This window comes from Sturnira hondurensis, unplaced genomic scaffold (genome assembly GCF_014824575.4).
Source record: "Sturnira hondurensis isolate 20B ecotype Veracruz unplaced genomic scaffold, ASM1482457v3 Scaffold0004068, whole genome shotgun sequence".
Classification (NCBI taxonomy): domain Eukaryota; kingdom Metazoa; phylum Chordata; class Mammalia; order Chiroptera; family Phyllostomidae; genus Sturnira; species Sturnira hondurensis.
Genome location: NW_028076699.1, coordinates 444004 through 467734, shown reverse-complemented (window position 1 = coordinate 467734; position 23731 = coordinate 444004). Strand labels below are relative to the sequence as shown.

The following is a 23731-nucleotide window of genomic DNA, read 5'->3' as shown; positions in this document are numbered from 1 at the left end:
GATCAGGTAAATAGGCACAGTGGCGCACAGGGTTCGTGTTGTTTTTGTTGAAAACTGTTGAATACTCAGCATGGTGTGGACGGGTGTGCTCATAGGTCACTCATCATGAAATGGGCAAACACACTGAAAGAGTCTTCAAAAAAATTCGCTGAAGCTGAGCTCAGCCTCTCCCGACAATGCCAACTGGTACACTGATACGGATGGGTTCCTAGAACACTCATTTAATGGAGGAAGCCTGCACTACAAAGGGCCTGCCCTCCAGAAGCTAATTCCATTTTGGGGGGGGGATCCCCACCTGTGTTCTCCCAGTCTGCAGCTTATCTTCTCATTTTCTTAAGGTCTTTTGAAGAGCAAAATTTTAAAGTTTTAGTGAAGCCAAATTTATCAACTTTTTAAATGAGTTTTATATTTTAAGAAATCTTTTGTCAAACCTTTGGTCAAAAAAAGATTTTCTCCTATGTTTTCTTCTACATTTTATAGTTTCAATTCTTATACTTAGGGATATGATATATTTTGAATTAATTTTTGTATATGGGATGAGGTAAGTCTTTTTTTGTGTGTATGGTTGTTTAGTTGCTCTACCACCATTGTGAAACAGACTATCTTTCCCCCCACTGAATTGTCTTGACTCCTTTATCCAGTAACAGTTGACCATAAAGTTTGGGGTTTATTTCTTATATTGCTCTACATGGTCTATAAATTTATCCTTATAGCCAATACCATACTGACTTAGAAATGATAGTTTTCTAGTAAGTTTTGAAATCAGGTAACAGAAGTTCTCCAATTTTGTTTTTTCCTTTCATTAATGTTTAGGCTCATTTATGTCCTTTACGTTTTTATGGAAGTGTTAGAAGTAGTTTGTCAATTTCTAAAACAATCTGCTGGTTTTTTAAAACCGAGTAGTATTCCCTTGTGTAAATGCTCCTGTTCCATAGTTACCCCTTGTGACAGCATGGATGGACCTGGAGAACATTATGTTAAGTGAAATAAGCCAGTCGGAGAAAGACAAATACCATATGATTTCACTCATATGTGGAATCTAATAAACAAACTTAACTAACAAGCAAAATAGAGACAGACTCCTAGATAACAGGATGATAGCTGTGGTGCTGGGAGATCAATCAAAAAGAAAAAAGGACTCATGGACATGGACAATAGTGTGGCGATGGGTGGGGGGAGGGAGCTAAGGGGGGATAAATGGTAATGGAAAAAATACAATGAAAATTAAAAAAATAATTGCTGTGATTTTAGTAGGTGGGCAGTTGTATAGAATCTGTAGACTAATTTGAGAATACTGTTTTAACAATGTTGAATTTTCCATTTCATGAATATACCCCACATTTATCCAATTTTTAGGGTTTTTTGTAGCAGTGCTTTATAGTTTATAGGGTATAGGTCTTGAATGTCTTTTAAAAATTTATTCCTAAGTGTTTTATTTTTTGATGCTATTGTAAATGGGATTGTTTTTTCCATTTCAATTTTGATAACTTAGTTGCTATTATATTGAAATACCATTGATTTTTATGTTAGTCTTGTGTCTTGTGACCTTACTAAGCTTGCTTGTTAGTTCTAGTAGCTTTTTAATTTTTTTTGTAGATTCCTTAGGATTTTCTTCACATGAGATCATGTCATCTGAAAAATAAAACAATTTTCACTTTTTTTGTTTTTAATTTCTTTTTCTTGCCTCACTGCATTGGCTAGAACCTCTACTGCAAGACTGATAGAAGTGATGAAAGAATATTGTTGCTTTGTTTGTATCAGGGGGAAATCATTTTGTCATGCCATGAAGTATGATATTAGCTGCAGGTTCCTATAGGTGCTCTTTATCAGGTTTTGGAAATTTCCTTCTTTCCTGGTTTTTATTGAGTGTTTTGGGGTTTTATTTTTGTTTGTTTTTTTTCTGCATCCGTTGAGATGGTCATGATCATTTGGTATTTACTTGTGCTTTATTCTGCTTAATGCATTAATCGATTTATGGATTTTAAACTACTCTTATATTCTTGGGGTATCATGTATGTAGTCATGATGTAGAATGCTGTTTAATATGTTTCAGGGTTGGTTTCTTAATATTTTAAGTATTTTTATAGCTATGTTCGTGACGTGACAGTTATTGGTCCAGAGTGTCCTTTTTTTTTATGTCTCTTTTCTTTTTTTGGCTTGGATATCAGGATAATATTGGCTGTGTAAAATGTGTTGGAAAATGGTTCCTCTTTAACTGAGTCTTGAACAAATTTTTTCATATATATATATATTTTTTCTTTTTTGGTTTAATTTCTCCGTGAAGCCATCTGGTCCTACAGTTTTTAAAAAAATTTTTAGAGGGAATGCTGTAAGTGTGATTTTGATTTTTCAAGAATGAATGCTTCTCAATTTGTCCTGTGGTTTTGTTCAATTTCAATAGCCCTTCAAATGGTTGTTTTTGATTATTTTTTCCAGTTTTTTACTTATATTTTGCTAAGTGGATTTGCTGATCTATTCATACCACCACACCCAGAAATTGCTTCTCTAATTCTCTCTTTTTAATAGTTACATTTCATTTTACAGATGTGCCATAATCTATTTAATAGAAAATGGTTTTTCTAAATTTTAAATATATTCTTAAGCAGTGCTGCAGTTAACCTTTGTCTAACTTGCTTTGCTCATGCTAATAATTTGCTAAGATAGATTCATAGAAGTGGGATTGCTGACCAAAAGTAATGCATGTCTTACATTTTAACAAATATTATAAAATTATTTTTCAAAATTTGTACTAAATTGGGAGGTCTACTTTTCCATATCTTGCCACTATGATATACTGTTAGTCTTTTACATTTTTGTTGACATGAAAAGCAAAAACTGGTATATTTTTATTTGATATAGTTTATATTTTATTGAATTGTAGTAGAGTTAGGAATCTTTCTGTATGTTCTTTGACTATTTTTATTTTATGAAGTGATGTGTTATGTCCTTTGCTTAATTTTCAGTTAGATTGGTTGTATTTTTCCTTATTAATTTATAAGGCCTTCTGATATTGAACTTTTATCTGTTTTATGTTGTAAATGCCTTTTCTATTCTGTCATTCATTTTCTTGCGGTCATATCTTGTTTTCATTCTTTTAAAAGCCTTGCATTCTAATTTATGTTTTTGTTTGTTTTTGGAACAGAAAGTTGTGCAAGGGATCAATTCAAACCAAATCCGAGGGCTTGGGTTTGATGCCACGTGTTCTCTGGTTGTTTTGGATAAGCAGTTTCGTCCTTTACCAGTCAACCACGAAGGTAGGACCATTCCTCTCTTTCCCCGGTGGTGGGGGAATGGCTGGGGCAGACTTAGCTGATAAAGCCACAGGGCCAAGTGGGATATGAGGTCACCAGTCTCTTACCACTGACAGTGAGATTTGGAAGTGGAGCACGGAGGCCAGAAATCATGTCTCAGAGGTTGAAAGCTTGGAGAGCAGTTGGTAGGAGTGGGGTGGCCTCCAGGGCTGGGGCTAGGGAGAGACATGGCTCCATGCAGAACAAGAGCCACAGTAGAGAGCTCGATGAAGGAAGGACAGGGGATCATTAGCGCAGAGTGGGTAGCCTTGAAACAGACAAGTGGTCTGGGGTTTTTTTTAGGAAGGGAGTATCAGTATCTGCAGTTGCTTTGCCTATGAAGCTCCTATGCCACATTCATTTGAGTGGGTGAGCCAAGTCCATTTAAGAGAAACAGAACAAGGCAGACAGGACCAGGTATCAGACAGAAAGTGGGAACAGATGGCCTCTCTATTTTCAATAGCCAGACCAAAAGACATTCCCATTTAATGACGCTGTGCTAGTAGACACTTGTGACTACAGTTCTTGTGACTGCGCACATGTAAAATGCCACTTGGGTTCACCATCAGAAATTTTCCATAGTGGGTTGAGGATGTACCCCTTTTGGGGAATTTCAGTCAGTAGTGCTAGTCCTGGGGTTGAAACACGGAAGTCTACACTAGTCAGGTGGGTAGTACGCGATAATAAACTTCAACTGATACTTCACTTTTTAACGAGCAGAAACATTTGGGAATGGTGAGGATTACGGTGTATTGGAAATTGAATCCAAAGGAATGAGGCTCTAGGTGTTGTCCGTCAGTTGCTGCCAAGACAGCTGTTACAGACATGTTTTGGGCTAGATTATGTTTGTGATCCTAAGTGGTGGCCACTCCTGTAGCAGCATCTTAAGTGGTGGCTGTGGATCCTGGGGCACACCGGGACACTGGGGACACCTGGGCGTTGGCGGGGGGCAGATCCCGCAGCTGTGCTACTGCTACTGCTCGGCAGTAGCACTGAACCTCTGCGTGTCTCAGTTTTTCCCTCTGAGAGTTGGAGCAACGAAATGGTAGCTTTGCTGTGAGAATTGAGAGCCTGACACCTGAATGCTCAGGAAAGCTTGTTCTATCTAATTATGAATTCCTCAAGTGAAGAGACTGTGTCCTATTCACTTCTATGGACCTAATGTGTGGAACAGTGATTTTTATAAATTACATGTGATGAAAAAAGGATGCAAATGGATGCATGACTAGAACACAGGAGTAGTGGCGACCTTTTTACACACACATGCGCACACACACTTTTCTCCTTTTTGCTATATTTATTCGCGCCTACTTTGTGCCAAGCCCTGTTATTAAGTGCTAGGGCTTCAAAGATGATTATGAATGGTCCTTGTTCTCGCTGACTTTTACTAGTTCATTTGGTGTTATTCTGAAGCAGAGACCAAAGGATGAGGCCGAACCAGCAGACCTCATTTCCGCAGCAGCAGGCACTTTCCAGTTATGAGATGTGTGCAGGCAGAGAGCTGGCCATGTTAGGAGGCTGTCAGCACTTCTCTTACTGGCTTTTTAAAAAAGATTTTATTTATTTAGCCCTGGCTGGTGTGGCTTAGTGGACTGAGCACCAGCCTGTGAACCAAGGGGTTGCTAGTTCGATTCCCATTCAGGGCACATAGCTGGGCTGCAGGCCAGGTCCCTAGCACGGGACATGCAAGAGGCAACCACACACTGATGTTTCTCTCCCTCTCTTCCTCTCTCCCTTCTCATCTGTCTAAAAATAAATAAATAAAATCTTTTTAAAAAGTTTAAACAATAACAGAAAAAGATTTTATTTATTTATTTTTAGAGAGAGAGGGAGGAAGGGAGAAAGAGAGGGAGAGAAACTTCAGTGTGCCAGAGAGACATTGATTAGTTGCTTCTCACACACCCCCAGCTGGGGACCTGGGCCAACCCAGGCCTGTGCCCTGACTGGGAATTGAACCCATGACTTTTGGGGTTGTGGTATGACTCCTAAAACCCACTGAGTCACGCCAGTCAGGGCTAGCTTTCTTTAAGTAGAGTTCAGGTGATAGTCTGTTAGAGATGCTGAGGAAGGAGTTCTCATTTGGGGTGGGATTTTGAATGTTATAAGCCCTAAATTTCAAGGACTCTATGCCTTCTAATCTGCTAAAAGTACATTTTTCTATGTTTGTTTGTTTACTTTTAAATTCTGGCTGTAAATTAGAATCAGTTCATGAGCCTAAACTTCCCAAATTCGTATTCAGTTGGCTTAGGGTGAGGCGAGGGCATCAGCTCTTTTGCCCTTCCCTCAGTAATTCCAGTGTCAGAGAATCCCTGGGCACAGATGAATGGACAGTTAAACTCTCAGGAACAAGAACGCTCAAGTGGCAGATGAGAATTCCTTATTATATCTGCTTAGCTAATGTGCCTTCTCTGGATGCCATCTTTTTTCTCATTGTAGGTAGAATTGCCTCCTGTTAACAGGCCTTCTATTAAAAGGGTAGCTAGGTTGCAGCCCTAATTATAAGTGTTGAAATAATTTTATTTCCCCTAAAAGGTTAAAATGTACCCATTCATCAAATGCATTCAGCTGCCCCTCGCCCGTTTGTTGCCTTTCAACAGCTTCTATTAAGGTTAGATGTTATCTGAAGTAGATTATCCTGTGTTAGAAAATAAAATTGGAAGTTTAAAGGTGGTTTAAAGGTTCTTTAAAGACCGCTGCTACCCACACGGCAGTGACCAGCACTTGAGTGGTTCACTGGAGTGGTCATGAGGAGCAGGGAGTGGAGTCAGGAAATTAACCATGGCTGTTGAAACCAAACCTGCCAAAGGGGAAAAACTGTTACCATCTTTAGATATTAACCACCCCCCCCAAAACAGAACCTTCAAAATAACAACAAAAACACGAAAAACCCCAGGCCCAAATATGTTTTAAGTACAGTAGTTTAAGAACACTAATCATTGCTATATGATGAAATAGTCTCATTGTGAGGCCTTTCTTGTTTGATCTTTCCTCCTTTGAAGACCAGAGCAGCCCGTGGGTTGGACAGCGGCGCCACGCTGCCTGCTCCCTCTCTCTGCAGCACGGGCTGAAAGCACAGCTGTGGGAGGGCCCGCCCAGCTACCAGAGCTCTCAGGAGGGAGGGCAGGCAACCAAGGGGCCAGGGAAGGAGGTAACTACCTAGGCTGCTCTGCAACAGACACCTAATACTTAGATGTTTTTGTTGATTCATAGTAGTGATTTTTTTTCCTCCTCAAGTATGCCTGCAACACTTCCTATGAGGTGTCAAAATATTGATTCAATGGATACATGGATAAATAAACTGTCTGTAGGTAAACTGACTAAAGGCATATATTGGAACTATTGCAGGTTTGGTTCTAGACCATTGCAATAAAGTGAGTATCACAGTAAAGCAAGTCACGTGAGTTTTCCACTGCATATTAGTTACAGTTACTGCATACTGCAGTCTGTTAAGTGTACACTAGCATAAATGTCAAAAAAGCCCAATGTATGTACCTTAATTAAAAATACTTTATTACTAAAAAATGCTAACCATTATCTGAGCCTTCAGTGAGTTACAATCTTTTTGCTGGTGGAAGGTTTTATCTTCTATGTATGAAAAGCAATATATGCCAGGTGCAGTAAGGCAAAGTGCAATAGAGTGAGGTGTGCATAATGTAACCCAAAATCTGCTCTACCAAATTACCTCCATTCTCTGAAATATGACATCTTCTTGGGTCTGTGCTCAGTTTGTATGGAGCGTCCTTCCTCACCGTGTGCCTGGCTAACCAAGGACCATTTTTAGAATGCAATTAAAGCTTTTCTGCCTCTTGGAAGCTCTCTGCATACTCAGACCCAGGGAACTAGCACCTTCCCTGTGCTACTCCGCCTCTGTGTTCTCGTGTCTGGTAATTCTGGCAGACGGCGTACCATATAGACCCTTTTTGTTCGTTCAGCCACATACTTTATCAGGGCAGGGACTGTGGCACATTCTTCTTGGTATCCTGGCACTGTGCCTGGAGTGTAGTAGATGCTCAATTAAAGACTAAATGAATTTTCAGCGGAGTTATTTATTTGTGGTGTTCACAAGAACCAAAAAAGCTGAACTTGCCCATTTTGTCTAAACTTAAAAATTAGTAATCATAATAAGTACAATAAAGTACTCAAGTCTGCACAGTTCTCATTGTGTTGTTCTGACCACATGTGGAGAGCCTTTCATGTAGAGGCAGTGCTAGATGATTGGTTCTCTATGGTCGCCAGTTTAGCCACAGGTGTTTGTGTCCTTAAGCAGCTGCAGATACATCCTATACAATATTTAACCAGCAATGCTGAAATTGTTCTCCTGAAAACCCACAAACCCACACACACCTGCATGTCTGTGTGTATGCGTGCACACATGTGTGTGCCCACACTCTGGCATTCTGATCCCCTGACAGACCTGGAAGGGGATGTGGAGAACAGTATTTCTAAAGCTATTTAGGGATTCTGTGTGCAACGAGGACTGGGAACCAGGCCTTTAAGCAACTCTATTATGTGGTGGAATAACTCAGCTGTTAAAGCCAGATCTGAGGTGTACCTATGGAAGGTCTTACATACTTTCTCTTATTTTCAAAGTGTTCCTGTTTCTGGAGGAATTTTTGTGGATAGTAGGCATGTGTCCAACTTCAGAGTCAGCTTGCCATCGAAAGCGACCTAAATCAGAAGATTGTTCTGGGAATTAAATGAGATTGTATGTGTGAAATGTTTAGCAAGGCTTGGTACACACACAACACGCACTCACAAACAGAGCTTTATGAGTATTTGCTATTAGCAAAGTGACAGATGTAGCGGCTGCAATTATTCTGTCATTAACTAAAATCATGTGTGAAAGTGCCTGGCTCAGTTACTCTTGGGTTCCCTTTTTTCTGTCTTTCTTATTTCCCGGTCATATTTATTGCTATTCTTGGCATTTTGCCATTTGAGGAAATAGAGGTCTGTCAAGAGTACTGACTGGCTTGCCAATCAGTAATGATGAATTAACTGGGGCTGGGGACGGGGAAGGGTTGGTCACTACTGTGTGGTGTAAGGTGGTGCACGTAGGGTCCGAGGGGCAGCACCTTTGCTCCTTTTCCACTTGTTTTTAATTTTTGTTCCTTATAATTCACTCCTCCTGAGGGTCTACTATATGATAGGTACTTGCTATATTCTTTATGCACATTATTAATCCTTATATGCTACTAGGTGTTGTTACCCCCATTTTATAGATGAGGATACTGAGGCTAAGAAAGGTTTAAGAAGCTTCTCAGTACATCTCTGCTTATAACTGAGTAAGCATTCTCTATTAGGTCTGTTTGATTCCCAAACTTGCATACTTCTCACTCCTTCAAAAAAACATCTGAGAGAGGGAAAAAACTTAACTGATTTTAATTAAAATGACTAGAAGAAAGTTGAATATAAGCAGAGCAAAGCCATGTGTAGATTTATTAATACTTTTGAAATATTTGTCCATGTTTAAAGGAGACAGATCATAAACAATCGGAGTATTGTTTTAGGTTTATTTCACAGGCTGTTTTCCTGAAGACGTGCCCAGAAAAGTTTTTCTGGAACAGAGGGGATAGGAAAAGAAGGGAAGATGTAAGAGAGAATGAATGATAATATAATTTGTTGGGAGGTCTTGACTGGTTTTAGTGTAGAGGTTTAACCTTGGGGTCTATAGTCAATGGACACATCTATCTGTTGGAGGGAAATCCAGGGTTTTGTTAGAGTGTTCACTTGCTCCTCGTTGATGGGTCAAATTGTAAAAGTTGAGTAGCTCTTTGCCCTTGGGAATCCACAATTTCCCTTGAATTAGAAGAATAATAATGCACACGTTTCTTTTTATTTTCTTATGCTATAAGAGAAAATTCATTTAGAAAGTCATAGAGGTAGGAGAAGTGAGTGGTAGAAGAAATGGGCTCAGGAAACAAGTTACTGGGGCAAAAGAAGGGCCGTTGGAGCTTAGGGGAGAGAAGGGTACCGGTAACTCTCCTGCGGGGATGGGGGAGGGGAGGGCAGAGGGGCTAAAAAGCCCCCAGCAGGGAGAGCGCCATGCACACGTGTCTTCATCGCCCTGTTTCTGCTAGGGGATTCTCACCGGAACATAATCATGTGGCTGGACCACCGGGCAGTCAGCCAGGTGCACAGGGTCAACGAAACCCAGCACAGCGTGCTACAGTACGTCGGCGGGGTGATGTCTGTGGAAATGCAGGCCCCGAAGCTTCTGTGGCTAAAGGAGGTGAGTGCACGGAGTTGGGGAGAGGACATTAATACAGTTGACTCTTGAACAATGCTGCCAACACTCCACGTAATTGTATACCTTTCAAGTCTCCCAACGTGTAAATACTAATAGCCTACTGTTGACTGGAAGCCTTACTGATAACATAGACAATTGGTTAGCGCATATATTATATGTTATATGTATCATATTCTGTATTATGATAAAGTAAGCTACATAAAAGGAAATGTTATTAAGAAAATTATAAAGAAGAGGAAAAACATTTATAGTACTCTACGTATTTATAGAAAAATTCCGCATGTAAGTGGCCTTGTGCGATTCAAACCTGTGTTGTTCAAGGGTCAGCTGTAGTAGCGGAGGGTTCCATTCGTTGTGGGTCTGTCTGTATCAGGCCTCCTGCTGAAGTCCATTATGTTTGATTTTTCCCAGCAGCTCTCCGAGGAAGGTTGATCCCATTTTATTGATTAGGTTACAGTTAAATCACTCCTGTTTTCATACGTTTAACTCATGCAAGGCAGTGTGATAAATGTTTAACCCAGATGATCACTCTAAGTCTTAACAGCAGTCCGATGGAGAAGGGTTTCTTTTACTTTTTCGGTGTGTGGTTTATAGAGAAGAAAACTAAAGCCAATAGAGATTAACCAGTTTTCCCAAAGTGACACAGTAAGTGTGTGACAGAGCCAGGATTTGGACCCGGGAACGGCTGACTCCGAAATTGGTTCTCTTACTATTCAGTCCTCTGCTGAAGTCCAGAGGTTAATTACCATTCCAGGTAGGAAGTGCCAGAGTTGGGACTATAATCCAGATCCCCTGACCAGAACCTTCTTTCTCTACACACTTATAGCCCCAGGTGTTTAATCTCTGGCATTGGTGGCATTTTAAGGTGTTCCTTTCTTATCTCCCCTGCAATTGAGTTTCTGTGTCCTTGACTGATGTGGTGATCTCTGGTCAGAGCACTTGCAGGTGGTTCCCACTTCCAGATGTTAGGATCCTTTATGAGGTGTGGAGAGTGGTGATGTCAGCTTAATGGTTCCCATTAGAGCTGGAGGTGTGAGAAGGTTCAAGTCCTCAGGGAACCTTGGACTAGAAAACCCGTAGGTGGTCTGATGAGGAGAGACTCCATCTAATAAGTATGACCTGACATGATTTATTTGGTGGCTCTATGAAAAATGTATATGGGGATGGGAGGAGTTTAAGGGTGCTGAGAAGGGGTCCCTGGATTGCCTTTCTTCCCATGGGGCAGAAGGGAGATAAGCAAAAAGGGTGTCAATAATCTGAGCAGGCTTGGCTTGTTGTGTTTTGTACATATAGCTCTTCTGTGAGTTTTAATTTTTAGAAAGGCTTTTATAGTTACTACAGTTCAAAAACATAGGGTGTACTAGGAGTGGGGATTTCAGGATCCTGATTTGTCTCCGCTAACAGCACATTATATGACTGTGGGCTGAGCAGTTCTCATCCCAGACATCATTTTTTCCATCTATAACATTTGAAAAGCTGATCCAAACATATGCTGGAATACAAAACTGGGAGATAGAGCTGCCCTCCTCTGCCCCCACACTCTGCTGTGTGTTCTGTGGGCATCGCTTGATTTCATCTCCTAACAAGCTGTGCCTGGAGGAGAACATGGGAGACTGGGGCTGAGAAGGAGGGTTAAATGCCTTTCCCAAACAGAAGGTAGTGCCAGAATTTAAACCCATTTCTACTGGGCTCCAGACCCAACTCACCCAATCAGGTCACACAGTACTAAAATCCCTCCCATAGGTACTACTCAGGGTAGGGCCAGGAAGGAGGGCAGTGGTTTCCTCAAGCCTGCCTAAACGTGGTGCAAGAGAACAAATAGGTTGGGTTTATCACCCTTCTTGGCCACGGGTAGAAAGAGTTGTACTGTATTAAGTGAGGAGGACCAGGCAGGTGGTCATTGGTGCATCATCAGGGCCCTATGGGACACCTACTTCATGGCTCCGGTCTGTGTATCCACATCTAAATACATGTTCAACAGGAACCTCTCAGAATACTTACCATAGTGCACTTGAGCTCAAAATGCAGCGAATAAAGCCCATAGAAAATAAAGTCTAGATTGCATGGCCCTGATTGTGACTCTCAGACTATCCATCCATCCATTCATCCATCTGTCTAACCAATTCCATTTCAGAATTTTCTGAGTAAGGCTCTAAATACTGCTTCATTCCATATTTAACTACCTGAAAGTTGAGCCCTAAATCTGTTTGCAAAAAATTTTTAATTTATTTTCATTTCTTTGGTAAGCACACACAGGAATTTCTGTGAGATTCCCTTTGGTTTAGCTATGATTGCAAATTGAAAAGTAAAGCTATTTCTCAAATCAGTCTTAGCATCTCCTTAAAGGCCTGGTCAGGCTGGCTTATAGTGCTTCTCAAACTTTAGTGTGTAAATAAATCACGTGGAGATCTCGTTAAACTGCAGACTCTGATTTAGTAGTCCTGGGGCAGGGAGTGAAAATTTGCATTTCTAACAAGCTCCCAGGTGTTGCTGATGTTGCTCTCCTGCAGACTTGAGAGACCACTTTTGGTGCTAAAGGCTCTGGAGAATCAGTAAACAGTACCTTGTTTTCAGTGGGGTCATGGGAGACTGAGGCACAGGGAAGTTAGACAGCTTCTGTAGAGCTATCCAACTGCATATTCAGTTTCCGACCATGAGACTGTGTGCTGGGTTGTCATTTCAACCTTAATTTCATTGGGTTGTCGTTTCATTCCTTAATTTCATTCCTTAATTTGCCGAATTTTAACCGAGGTCCTGCTCTGAATTGGTAATGTGGTAGGCATCGGGGACATGGGCACAAAGAGGACTCAGTCTTTCCCTCCAGTGGCAGAGATGCCACTGGGGATAATGGTGGGGGCACATAAGGAGGGAGTGGGTGGATGGAAGAGACATGGAAGGAGCCACGGGGAGGTGTGCTAAGCACTGTGATGCAGGAATATGCAAAGTGCTTTCTGAGAAAAAAATTTACTTCCTGGAGGATTTGAGATGAGCCTCAACATATGAGTGGAATTTTTGCCTAATAGAGAAGACAGGAAAGATGAGAGAGAGAGAGAGAGAGAGAGACTGATTGACTATACTATAGTTCGTTTATGGTAATATAAGTGGGTCCCAGGATAAGAACCTAGGGTGCTTCCCTAAGTATGGCAAGAAATGAGGGCAGGGCTCAGTTTGTTAAGGACTTATTTGGTGATAGAGGTTGGCTGATGGTTTTTAGCTGAGGGGTAAGAAAATGTGTATGTTGGGGGAAGAACTTATTTTCTTCTCTCATTATAGCACTTTGTTGCCTTTGCTCTTAGGAAGAGTTCCGAAATTTGTGACATTGCCCAGAAGATGGTATCTTATGTCGTTTTTGCGTCCTTCTTTGTGCTTACTGTGTGTTCCTCCCCTTGCTCACCCTACTCACCCATGTCCATCCTCAGGGATCCCCTCAGGGTGCCTCAGACACACCCAGTTCTTAGGACTTCAGAATCTTGAGTAGGCCTTGGGCCAGGGGCCCAGTCTGGCCTACTGCCTGTTTTGGGGTGTCCTGGAAGCTAAGAATGGCTTTTACATTATCAAATGGTTGAACAAGAGGCAAAAGAAGAATAACATTTTGTGACTTGTGAAAGTTATATGAAATTAAAATTTTAGTGGCCGTAAGTAAAGTTTTATTGGAACACAGCCATCCTCGTTCATTTATGTATCATCTTTTGCATTACGGTGGGAGAGCTAAGTCTGACAGGTTTTGTTGCCGGGTTTAGAAGTTCTGTGTGTCTGCCCCTCCCATCTCCCCAGTCCATGCCTCTCTGCTTCTGTTCCCTAATAACATGTTGGAAAATGAGTAAATGATTCTCTGCATGGTTCTAATGTGCCATTTCCTACATGTGTAGACCTGGGAGCTTAGATGCCTAGAGAGGTGATTTGGTAACTTCTTCTAGCTGTGGAGGTGTCAGCTGAGTGCTTTGCAGTAAGACATGGAGACAGAGCTGAGAATGGCCAGCAAAGCTGAGGACATTTACTCTCTGAACCGTTGAGAAAACATTTGCTGACCCCTGGTCTTGACGATGTGATGTTGTACCTTCTGCCACCACTACTCCCTCTACTCACCACTAATTCAGACTCATCATTTAGGTCTCAGCTTTATTGCCATTTCCTTAAAAAAGCCTTTCCTGACCCTCAAATAAATAAGAAGTCTCCTGTCTTTGCACTCTTAATTTCATTTAATCGTATCTTTCATAAATTGTAATCATTGTTACAGAGCAGATACACAAGGCACACACAGGGCCAACGGGGGTCATGATACGCTGTTACCGAAAGGACCCCCTACCAGTTCGTTATGTCTGCGGCCAGATAGAAAAGATGTCTCTCAATGCCAGAGATTTGTGAAAAGGAAAGGAAATGTTTATTTAATGCTATACAGACTTAAAGTAGTGGCCTAATGTCTCCATTAAAATATCAAAGTCCTTTAGAATTCCCATAGATGCCCACAGTATTTCCTTCTCCCCTGCCCTAATTCAGGGTACCGTATCTCCCCAAAAGAAGCACACGTCTGTGTTTCAGGCCGCTGGCACCGTCAGCAGTGTCGCCATCCAGGCAGAATCCCTAATTAATCCAAAGCCATGTAGCACCTTCTCATGGCCTACTGGCAAGAATTCTTTCACCCTTCTTCCAGGCAAAGTCTCTCCTGCTTCCCAGGCCACACAGCGGAAGGGAGCACCCTAAAGCCGTGTGGTCCTCTTCTACCAAAGCTTCAGGGGTCTGCACGCTGGCCAAAACCACATGGTACTTCTCTCCACCAGAGCTGGAGGGTCCCCACTGTGGCCAAAAGCACGTGGCTCTCTCTTCACCTAAGCTGCCGGGAGGGGGTCTCCACTCTGGCAAAACTGCATGGATCTCCCCTCAGTGGCTGCCATGTCTGGGTTTAAAACCCCAAGCCAGTCTTTCTCTGTACCCCCATTTCCGACTCTTCCTACAATCAATTACATCTGCCAGCATTCCTGTAGTAAACATTCCAAGTTTACTGGGCTGCCATCGTGAGTCTGGGTAGGTGTGGCCCCATGTCATGGAGCCAATCTTGTCCAAGCTCTCAGCACAGGTGCTGTCACCTGGGAGACCTGTGGGGGGAAGTCCCTTTCCATTCCCCTGGCTCAGAGCATGGCCACAGCTAATTAACATATCTATGTAACCAGTTAAATGTTATAGATATGTTAAACGACCATGCCATGGATTAGCTGCAAAGCTGAGGCTGTACAGAACAGCTCTGCGTGTTCCTGCTCCCTGTGTCCCTTCCCCTAACTCACACCTGAGGGGGAAAGGGGTGAGGACATCTTATATGGTTTTCTAATATTTCCTGGACACCCTGAGTTCTGGACCCCATTCCAAATCCCTGTTTGGGACCCCTTCTTGGCTGCACCCTATATCAATATGTCAAATGATTACAAATCGTGATTTGTATGATGCCTGCCCTCTCCAGCCATTGTAATCCACAGCAGGATGGAGATCATACCATTTTGTTCTTTGCTGTGTTCCTACTCCTAATCAAATACCTAGCACTTAGAGGTACTCAATACCTATTTTTTAAATAGAGTGGCCCAGTAAGGGGCTGTTGCAGTACTCCAGATGATAAGTCATGACACCTGAATTAGGCACTGGGGGATGGAGAGGAGATGGGTTCCAGAAATGGTTAGGGCACAGGTGGCAAACACAAGGCCTGAGCGCTGCATTGGGCCCTCCACCTTGTTTTATGCTGCCTGGCACCTTGTTTCTACCCAGCGGCAGTGCTGAGCTCTCCCTTAACTGTTAAGGAATAGTTACAGGTATACAGCCCTAAAATTGCATTTGGCCCTTTGAAGGCAACCTCGAGGCTGATGTGGCCCCGGGTGAAAATGAGTGTGACACCCCTGCCTTACAGAGGAATGTCAGCAGGACATTGAGACTGATCGGCTGTGAGGGGTGAGCTAGATGGAGGAGCCAGAGCAGGACACTCACTTCGGTATTGCTGCCTTCCAGGTGCTCCTTGTCCTGAGCCTGAAGTCAGGTGTCAGAGGGAGCTGGGCGGAGTTGAGAGTTCAGACTTCCCAGAAGACAGAAGTGACACACTAGGACCACCATAGCTCTTGGGCGAAGTCACTCGGGTCCTAGTCTTGCAATATGGAATTTTAATCCTGCCCTTTGTGTGTGCTTCAGGTTTATGTCATTCAGGTTGATGTATGTCTCCTTAATGAGAATTGTCAGATAAAAGGAAAAATGCCATTTGAATTTCTCATAACCCCCAGCAGTCTGGCTTTTCCATTTGGTCTCAATGATTCTGACTCTCCTCTTAATGAAGGCCAAATGTAAATTAGGATCCGTCAGGCTGGAGCAGCTGGAGTCTCCTATCTTTATGAACATGAAACATGGTGGGCTAACAAGGTGCAGACTGAGGAAGGTCAGGGAAGTTAACGGGCTGATGCCATCCTGACAGCTCAGTGTTAATGGATGATAATTAACTGGTTTGTAGAGGCTGCATGGAGATATTCCAATGGTCTTTTGACTCATTTTCTGTTTTTGCCATTGTCAGCAGAGCAGAAAGCTAAGTGTTTTATAGTTTGAGACTTTAATTTTTTATTCCAAAGGTCTGGAACCAACTGGCCAGAACGTCGGAAGGTTTTGCTGCTGGGTTTAGAAGTACTGTGTGTCTGCCCCTCCATCTCCCCAGTCCATGCATCTCTGCTTCTGTTCCCTATAACATGTTGGAAAAATGAGTGAAGCATTCTCTGAGTGGTTCTAATGTGCCCTTTCCTGTATAGGTAGATTCTTTGGTGGTACCTGGGAGCTCGATGCCCAGAGAGGTGATTTGATAGTTTCTGGCTGTGGAAGGTGTCAGCTGAGTGCTTTGCAGTAAGACCTGTTAAAAAGAAAACAACAGGGAAAGAGATGGAAATAGCAGGTCAGGAAAGCCTGGTTTGAAGCTCCTCTGTAAACTTAGGGACTTGCCTCAGCTCATTTTTAGAGGTTTGTCTTGCCTTAATTTTTCATTCTTCTTGACGCTATAGTAACATCTATTCTCTTATCCTTAGGTTCCTTCTAATCTGAAGCTTTGTGAAAGATAAACTATAATTTCCTTTCTATGAAATGCATCAATTTTGCAAAATGGCAAGATGGTAGAATCTATAGTTTTTCTCTGTTAGTTACTCTGGCTTCAAATTTCATCCATAGACCTATGGTTCACCTGCATCCATCTAATCGTAGCAACAGAGCTACTACAAGGTGTTGAGGAACTTAGGGAGATGCAAGATGGTTCTGTCGCAAAAACAAGTGAGGGTTTGAAGCCAAACAGACTTGCATTTAGATCTTCCTCCACCATTTACAGTTTTGGGACCTTAGAGAAGCCAAATCCACTTCTCTGAGTCTCAGAGCACTTAGTTATAAAACAGGGATACTCTGAGCATTGCGGAATTATTTGAATTAGTGAGATGTTACCTCATGCCTTATACAGTAGATATTCATATAGTAGCTAAGTCTTTATTTCCATGGTGTTCAAAAGTGTTTTTTTTCCTCTGCTGATGGGCATGTCAGTAACATCCTGTCACCAAGTGAGAGAATTTTAAACAGCAGAATATCTTATTTCATGGAGCTGGTTGTAATGAGTGGTATGTTTTTCCTGTTTGACTAATAGCTAAGGAAAGCATCTAAAACCACCACGGAGTTGTCAGAGGCAATCACAGAAAATAGAAGAGTACAGAACATATTTTCAGAACATATTTGAATCATGTACATCCTCTGTGTAATACCATCACCAGAAGTCCTCCGGCATTGAACTACAGAGCAGATTGATTTACTGAATACTTTCTACTTGTTTCCCCTAACATTCATCATTCATTGCTTCCAGCCACATAATTATTTTATTCACAAGGTTTAATTTATTCAGTCTTTACACTCATTTTGTTGGGTAGATGTTATCTTTTTTATGGATGAGGAAAGTGAAACTCAAAAAAGTTACGTGACTTATTCATGGTCACATACCCTGTAAGCAGACCAACATTAAGAGCCCCACCCCCTCATGTGGGCACCTGTGCCATTCACTTTGGAAATCCAGAATTTCCAAATTGGTCTCTGCATCCAAGAAATTACAGTCTGATTGGATCTACTAAGATGTAGGCCAACTAAACAGTAAGAATACAACAAGGAAATAGATGATAGCAGTAGCTAAGATATATATAATGCTTATTGTGTATCTGGCACTTTTCTAAGAATTTTATTCATGTTAACTCATTGAATCCTCAAACCACCCTGTGAATTAAGTGACATCTTTTACAGATGATAAAATTGGCTCAGAGATGTTAAGCAACCTGCCTGAGGTCACTTGGCTGATATATGTCAAGGCTGGGATTTGAACCTGGCATTTCAGATCCAGAGTATGGTCATCCCTGTTTCACTCACTGCTTCTTCGAGTGTTTGCCTTGCAGGGTTTGAATAAACTAGTTCAGGGAAGAAACTTTTTAAGTGGTGACTTCAGGAGTACCTGAGGCTAGGACAGGGGATGCTGGGTTCATTTTCTTCACTAAACAAATGTTGAGTGTCTCCTATGTGATACGAAATGCGCTGGGTGTTGGGGATTTTGGGAACTTAGATCCTAGGGTAGAGAGACATAGAATTTATTTTCTGGAAAATTGCTATGAAGGAAAAATACAGATGAGCAGATTTGGCATGGCTATTGTGTTCTCTCTTGGGAGCTTTTGTTTGACCTGAATGATGAGATTTGCAGGAAGAGGGAGCTGCAGATTCACTGAGGGGAGAAAAGCACCTGTGAGATCAGCACAGGAGGTCAGCGGGGCTGCAAGGGTATGAGCAAGGCAGAGAGTGGTAGGGGTGGCTGAGAGAACTGGGCCGATGCCAGGTCATCACAGCCTGAAGGCCGTGGGCAAGAACTTGGGCTCTGTTCTAAGAGCAGAGGGATATGGTTGATGGAGTTTAAGCACGGTTGTGACAAGATCTGCTTTATGACTTAAAAAAAGTCACTCTGGCTCTGTGCTCAAGTAGATAATACATATCTGTGTAGCAACAACAAAGTTTACACTATAATGCTAAAGGAAACAATCACAGGATGAATGTACAGTCTTATAAATACACTTAAGAAATTTTCAACATAGACTAAAAGACACTATCTGTGGGACACTATGGTTGGAATAGTTTGCTACTGTTGCAGCACAGTGCTCATGCTTTTATTGCTTCTTAGCAATTTTGTATTAAAAATAATCTTATAATCAAAGCTCACTTTTCTGGTTGACAATTCTTTATTATTTAGTATGGGATTTTTCCCCCTTGGTCTTGTTTCCTTGAAAAGCACTATATGGGGTGGGGTGATGGGGGGCTTCATATACAGTGTTTCCTCTGAACCCTTCAGTGATGTAGTATTATCCCATTATACAGATGAATAAACTGAGGCCCAGAGGGCTTGTGCAGCTTCCTCAAAGCTACACAACAAGTAGGTGGTCGTCGAAGATTCTCACCAAGGGCAGCCCACCTCCAGCTCCTGGGCTGTACCCATTGGCCCTCGGTGCCTGTTCTCAAAGGGCACTCGTTTCCTCCCACATGCCATGGTTACAGGCTGGCAGACTATAAGCCGAATCTGGTTCCCAGATGGATTTTGTCTGCCCCACCCCGTGCTTGAAAAAAAACAAAAAAAAACCCCATTAGTTTCCAACATTTAAAGACTAAGACATTTTACATAAAAATCCGGATTTTGTACTTCTCTTGAAAAAAGAACAGAAGCACTTTGCTATCCTGGGCCTGTATTCCCAGGCTGAAGGACTTGCCGGCGCTGAGTAGGGCCTGCTCCCCGCAGGAGCGGCCAGTGTCCTTCATCTCGCCACAGTACCCGCCCAGCCTCCTTCACTCGTTTCCTTCCAGCACTGCCCCTCCAGGGAGGCATTTGGATTTGGGACCTAGGCTGTGGGAATTTTTTTTTAAAAAAGAATCCATCATTACTTTTCCTATAACAAAATGCTCAGCAAAATGGAAAGACTTTCCAGAGGGTGAATTTCTTGGTCAGTGGCTCAAAGAAAACCATACCCATCACGTGTCTGGGTCTTTGCTCAGATTTTTCCTTGAGCCTGGGAAACTTACAATACTTTCTTCTTTCGCTTGGGAAGACTTATACTAATTCTTCAAGGCTCCAGAGAGCTTTCTCTGACTTTCTCCCGTGAGTGTTGATTAGGGTTCTGCCCTCTGTCCCCAGTGGCATCCTCCCCTTACCTCTATCCTTGAGCTTATTACAGTGTCTTGTGTGTAGGGCACTGCTTGGCATTAACATCCATAACTGAGTGTTTGGATGAACATAGTAAGTCATTTATCATGACTTTTTTAATTGTTGGGTATGTCTGTCCAGTCGCTCCAGCCCAAAGTAAAGATCCACAGCACACCAGGCGTCAGTTACTTTTCTCCTCCCCATTGTGGAGAAGGGAGTGTGGAGCCTTACCATTCCTTTCCACCCCAGAGCCGCCCCTTGGCTGCACTCCTGTTAAGCATGAGTCACGGCTTTCTTTGTATGTGAAGTGAACCCTCCAGACTGAGGCAGTAACTCCTCAGTGCCTCTCCTTGTGGTGGATAACCCCTTCATGTTGCTCCCTACATCCTTCAAGAGAACAGAATCCAGGACTTAAATGCTGAATCAAACAGGCTCCCTTCAGAATGTTTATACCTGGGTCCTGTTACGTTCGGACCAGATTCCACCCAGCCTTTGAGCAGCAAGGGCAGTGTTGTCAGCTGTTGTCCGAGCATCTGCTGTGCATTTTCTCTCCGGGGTGGTCTGCCCATAAACTGGCCTCGTAACTGGGCATACGGGGTGTTGAGGCTGGGGGCTTGCCTTCACTGACCTGGCCGGTGAATTCTTTCCTTATCATCCTTGCACTTACATATTTGATGTACGCCAAATAGGTGTGTGTGCTTTCAGTTTTATAGTCCAACAAACTAATTTTAAAAAGCAGACGAAAGAACAGAGGGATTTGTCCTGACACCTACCAACATTTAATAAATGTCAGCTATTACTGCAATATTATATTTTGTGTTTAACCTGATGGCTTATGGCAGACTTTGACATGTTTTTTTTGTTTGATCTCTGACGTTAACCTTGTGAGGTAAATATGACTATTTGCCACATTTTGCAGATGAATACAACAAGCCTCAAAGAGATGGAATGACTCAGCGGCAGGATTGGTTTCATGAAGGTCTTTTGCCTCTAAATCCTGTCTTGTTTTTTTTTCTGCTACACCATCCATGTTCCTTCCTCATTTGAGTTGGTGGCTTGTTACTCAGCTCCATATGAGCAGGGACCAAATCTGTTTATTCATACTTGGCTGTTGTGCCTCCACAGCCAAAGACAGTGCTTGGCATTGAAAACATATTCAGTAAGTATTTGCTAAATGAATTCATGTTTCCTGGTCAGAGCCAGACACAATGGCTCTAGTGGTCAGGCCCTCGTGCCCGGCCTCCTGCTGCCAGCCTCCCTGACCTCTGTGCAGGCTCTCAGCTACATCGGGGCGTTTCTAGTGTAACCAGAGAGGTGAGAGGGAGATTGCTAAGTTCAGCTGGCTTTAGGCCTACATGAGATGATTTGATGTTAAAATGAAAATTAAATAAAATTAGTCTCTCACAGTGGCTAAAATAGAGGTCACACCTACTGGAGGAAAATACTGTTTTTAGAAAAGACACTAAAAAAGGCAATGCATTTAATGTGAGCCTCATTGAGGTGGGCTGCCACTTTGGGTATCTGGCCCCTTGGGATAGGTAGACCTTGACTGAGGGAGGCAAAGGAAGAGGCGGGCCATAAATCCCAAAAGTTGCAAGACAGGGCATTCTTCTGGAAGGGTAAGTAAATCTCATGTCTCTGGACATGTGTGTTGGTTTTAACTCTTCGTTGTCATTGTTGTTGTACTGTTATCTTCAAAATGGAAATAACTCTTCTGCTGCTGTGGGGATATGTTCGTTTAATCAGTGATGTAAACCTGTCTAGTACATACTTCGCAGAAGATATGGTGCCCGGTGATGGGGAGACAAGGCAGAGGGCAGGAGTGTCTTTTATGTCAAGGATCTTCCGAATCTAGGACCAGGTGCAAGAGGCTGTGAAAGCCCTATTTTCCCACATTTTACTATTAGAATTTTCAAGAATATGGAAAACCTGAAAGACTTTTATAGGGACCACTCAGAACTACCATCTGGATTCTGCCATTAACGTTTTATTGTACTTCTTTCCCATCTCTCATCCTACCTTAAGTTTGTGGAGTAAGTTGAGCCATCATTACACTTGTGAATGTAATTTGAAATACTAAAGACCCTTCACGATTCTGAGATACTTCATAAATTCTGTCATTATTTAAATATTGATCCTGCTTGATTGCTGTCTATAAACATCATCAACACCTGCAGTAGAATTTATTAAATATCCACTTTGTGCTTTTAAGTCTGCTCCCTCATTTAATTCTTCAGAAAATTCTGTGAAGTAGATCTTATCACTTATTTTGCAGATAAAGAAGCCGAGGGTGGCAGAAGTGAAGTATTGGGTTGGCCCAAAAGTCCATTCAGTTTCTTCCATAACATAAAAGACCCATTTTTTCATTTTCACCAGTCACTGTTGATTTGGATAGTTTGGGTGTGCCGGCTATCTCTCGCCATTTTGCTTCTAGTGGGTAGACACCAGGGGTGCTGCTAAACATCTTCCAATGCACAACACAGCCCCACAGCAAAGAATTATTTGGCCAGAATGTCACTAGCGTCAAGGAACATCACAAACCACTTTTGACACATGTGATCAGTCACAGCACCTTCTCCATATACTGCAAAAAATTTTTTTGTGTTTCAGTTACGTTTTTAGCTTTCTTAAAATAATAAAGCATGCTGAATGTGTATATTCTTTCATCTTCAATATTAAAATGGCTGCAAAAAATTGCCAATTTTGCCGTGGTTAGTGTGGCTCAGTGGATTGAATGCTGAGCTGTGAATGGAAAGGTCACTGGTTTGATTCCCAGTTGGGGCACATGCCTGGGTTGTGGGCCAGGTCTCTAGTTGGGGGCATAAGAGAAGCAACCACAAATTGATGTTTCTCTCTCTGACTCACTTCCCATCTCTCTGAAAATAAAATAAAATCTTTAGAAAACTTTCACCAATTTTGATTTTTTTTAAACATGCATCCTGATAGGACAGTTATCACAGTACAATCTAACAAAATTGTTCCAAATGAAGTTAAAGACAGCAAAGCACTATTAGAGCCATTGGATGGAAAAAACTAAAACTTTTTTGGCCCACTCAATAGATTACCACTTCTCTACTCTGTTACTTCTGGTCATGCTGGAACAGAAGCTCAGGTTTTCTAATTCTAGGAAATGGATTTGCAAAGGGCATGTCAAGGTTAGCTGGGCAAACTTCAGCCTTTCTCAGGCAAGATGCCCCTGTCTGCTCTGCAGATGAGACACCTGGGCAGAGAGAGGTAGTGCTCACAGGTTAAGTGTCAAACCCCAGGTAACACATTTGTCTGATGTAACCTTTAAAGATAAATATGAACTGTAGAATAAAAAGTTACCAAAGTTATCTTACGTTAGATTCACCATTAAAGACTCATGCTTGAGACTGTGTGAGATCTAAGATTTGTGTACCTGAGATGCACAAATTCCAGCCTGTTCTTGTTTGGTCTATGATCCAGTACTTTATTTGTGTTTTATTTTATTTTTTATTGATTTTAAAGAGAGAGAGTGTGTGTGTCTGTGTGAGAGAGAAAGAGAGAAACATCAATTTGTTGTTTCACTTATGTATGCATTCATTGGCTGATTCTTGTATGTGTCGGACTGGGGAGGGAACCCACAACCATGGCATATCAGGACAAACACTCTGACAAACTGAACTACCTATGACCCAGCACTTTAGAATAATTTTGGTTTTTAGTCATCTTTTAAAGAACTGGCCTCTTCCTCCTCTTTGCATTCCCCTTAAATGTTTACAGTTTGAAAAATAAATAAATTGTTCAACTAGTTCCTTACGTCTTCTGAATCCAGGGGTCCTGGAAGTTCTCCTGGGACTAAGACTTCACTCGAGACTTTTCTCTGCGCATCCAGCTGTGGCCAGCCTGCTGTTTGAATGATAAAAATGATTCAGGGATCCCTGTAAAAGCCCATCTCTCTCTGAATCCTTCCTGTATAGAGAGGCTATGGGTTAGGTAAAAGTTGTGAGCAACCTCAGTAATAAA

General features: G+C 42.1%; 1 protein-coding gene across 12 annotated transcripts in view; it reads left to right on the top strand.

Moving 5' to 3' along the window:
* The window catches only part of FGGY (FGGY carbohydrate kinase domain containing), a 399534-nt gene that overhangs the window by 31000 nt on the left and 344803 nt on the right, over window positions 1-23731 (top strand). For 11 of the 12 annotated variants that reach the window (XM_037043133.1, XM_037043139.1, XM_037043138.1 and 8 more), the window contains exons 3-4: window positions 3143-3254; window positions 9368-9519. In XM_037043133.1, coding sequence (XP_036899028.1) covers window positions 3143-3254; window positions 9368-9519 — 264 coding nt within the window. Of the gene's footprint in view, window positions 1-3142; window positions 3255-9367; window positions 9520-23731 lie in introns of those variants that run through there. The other variant, XM_037043144.1, reaches the window with a different exon arrangement.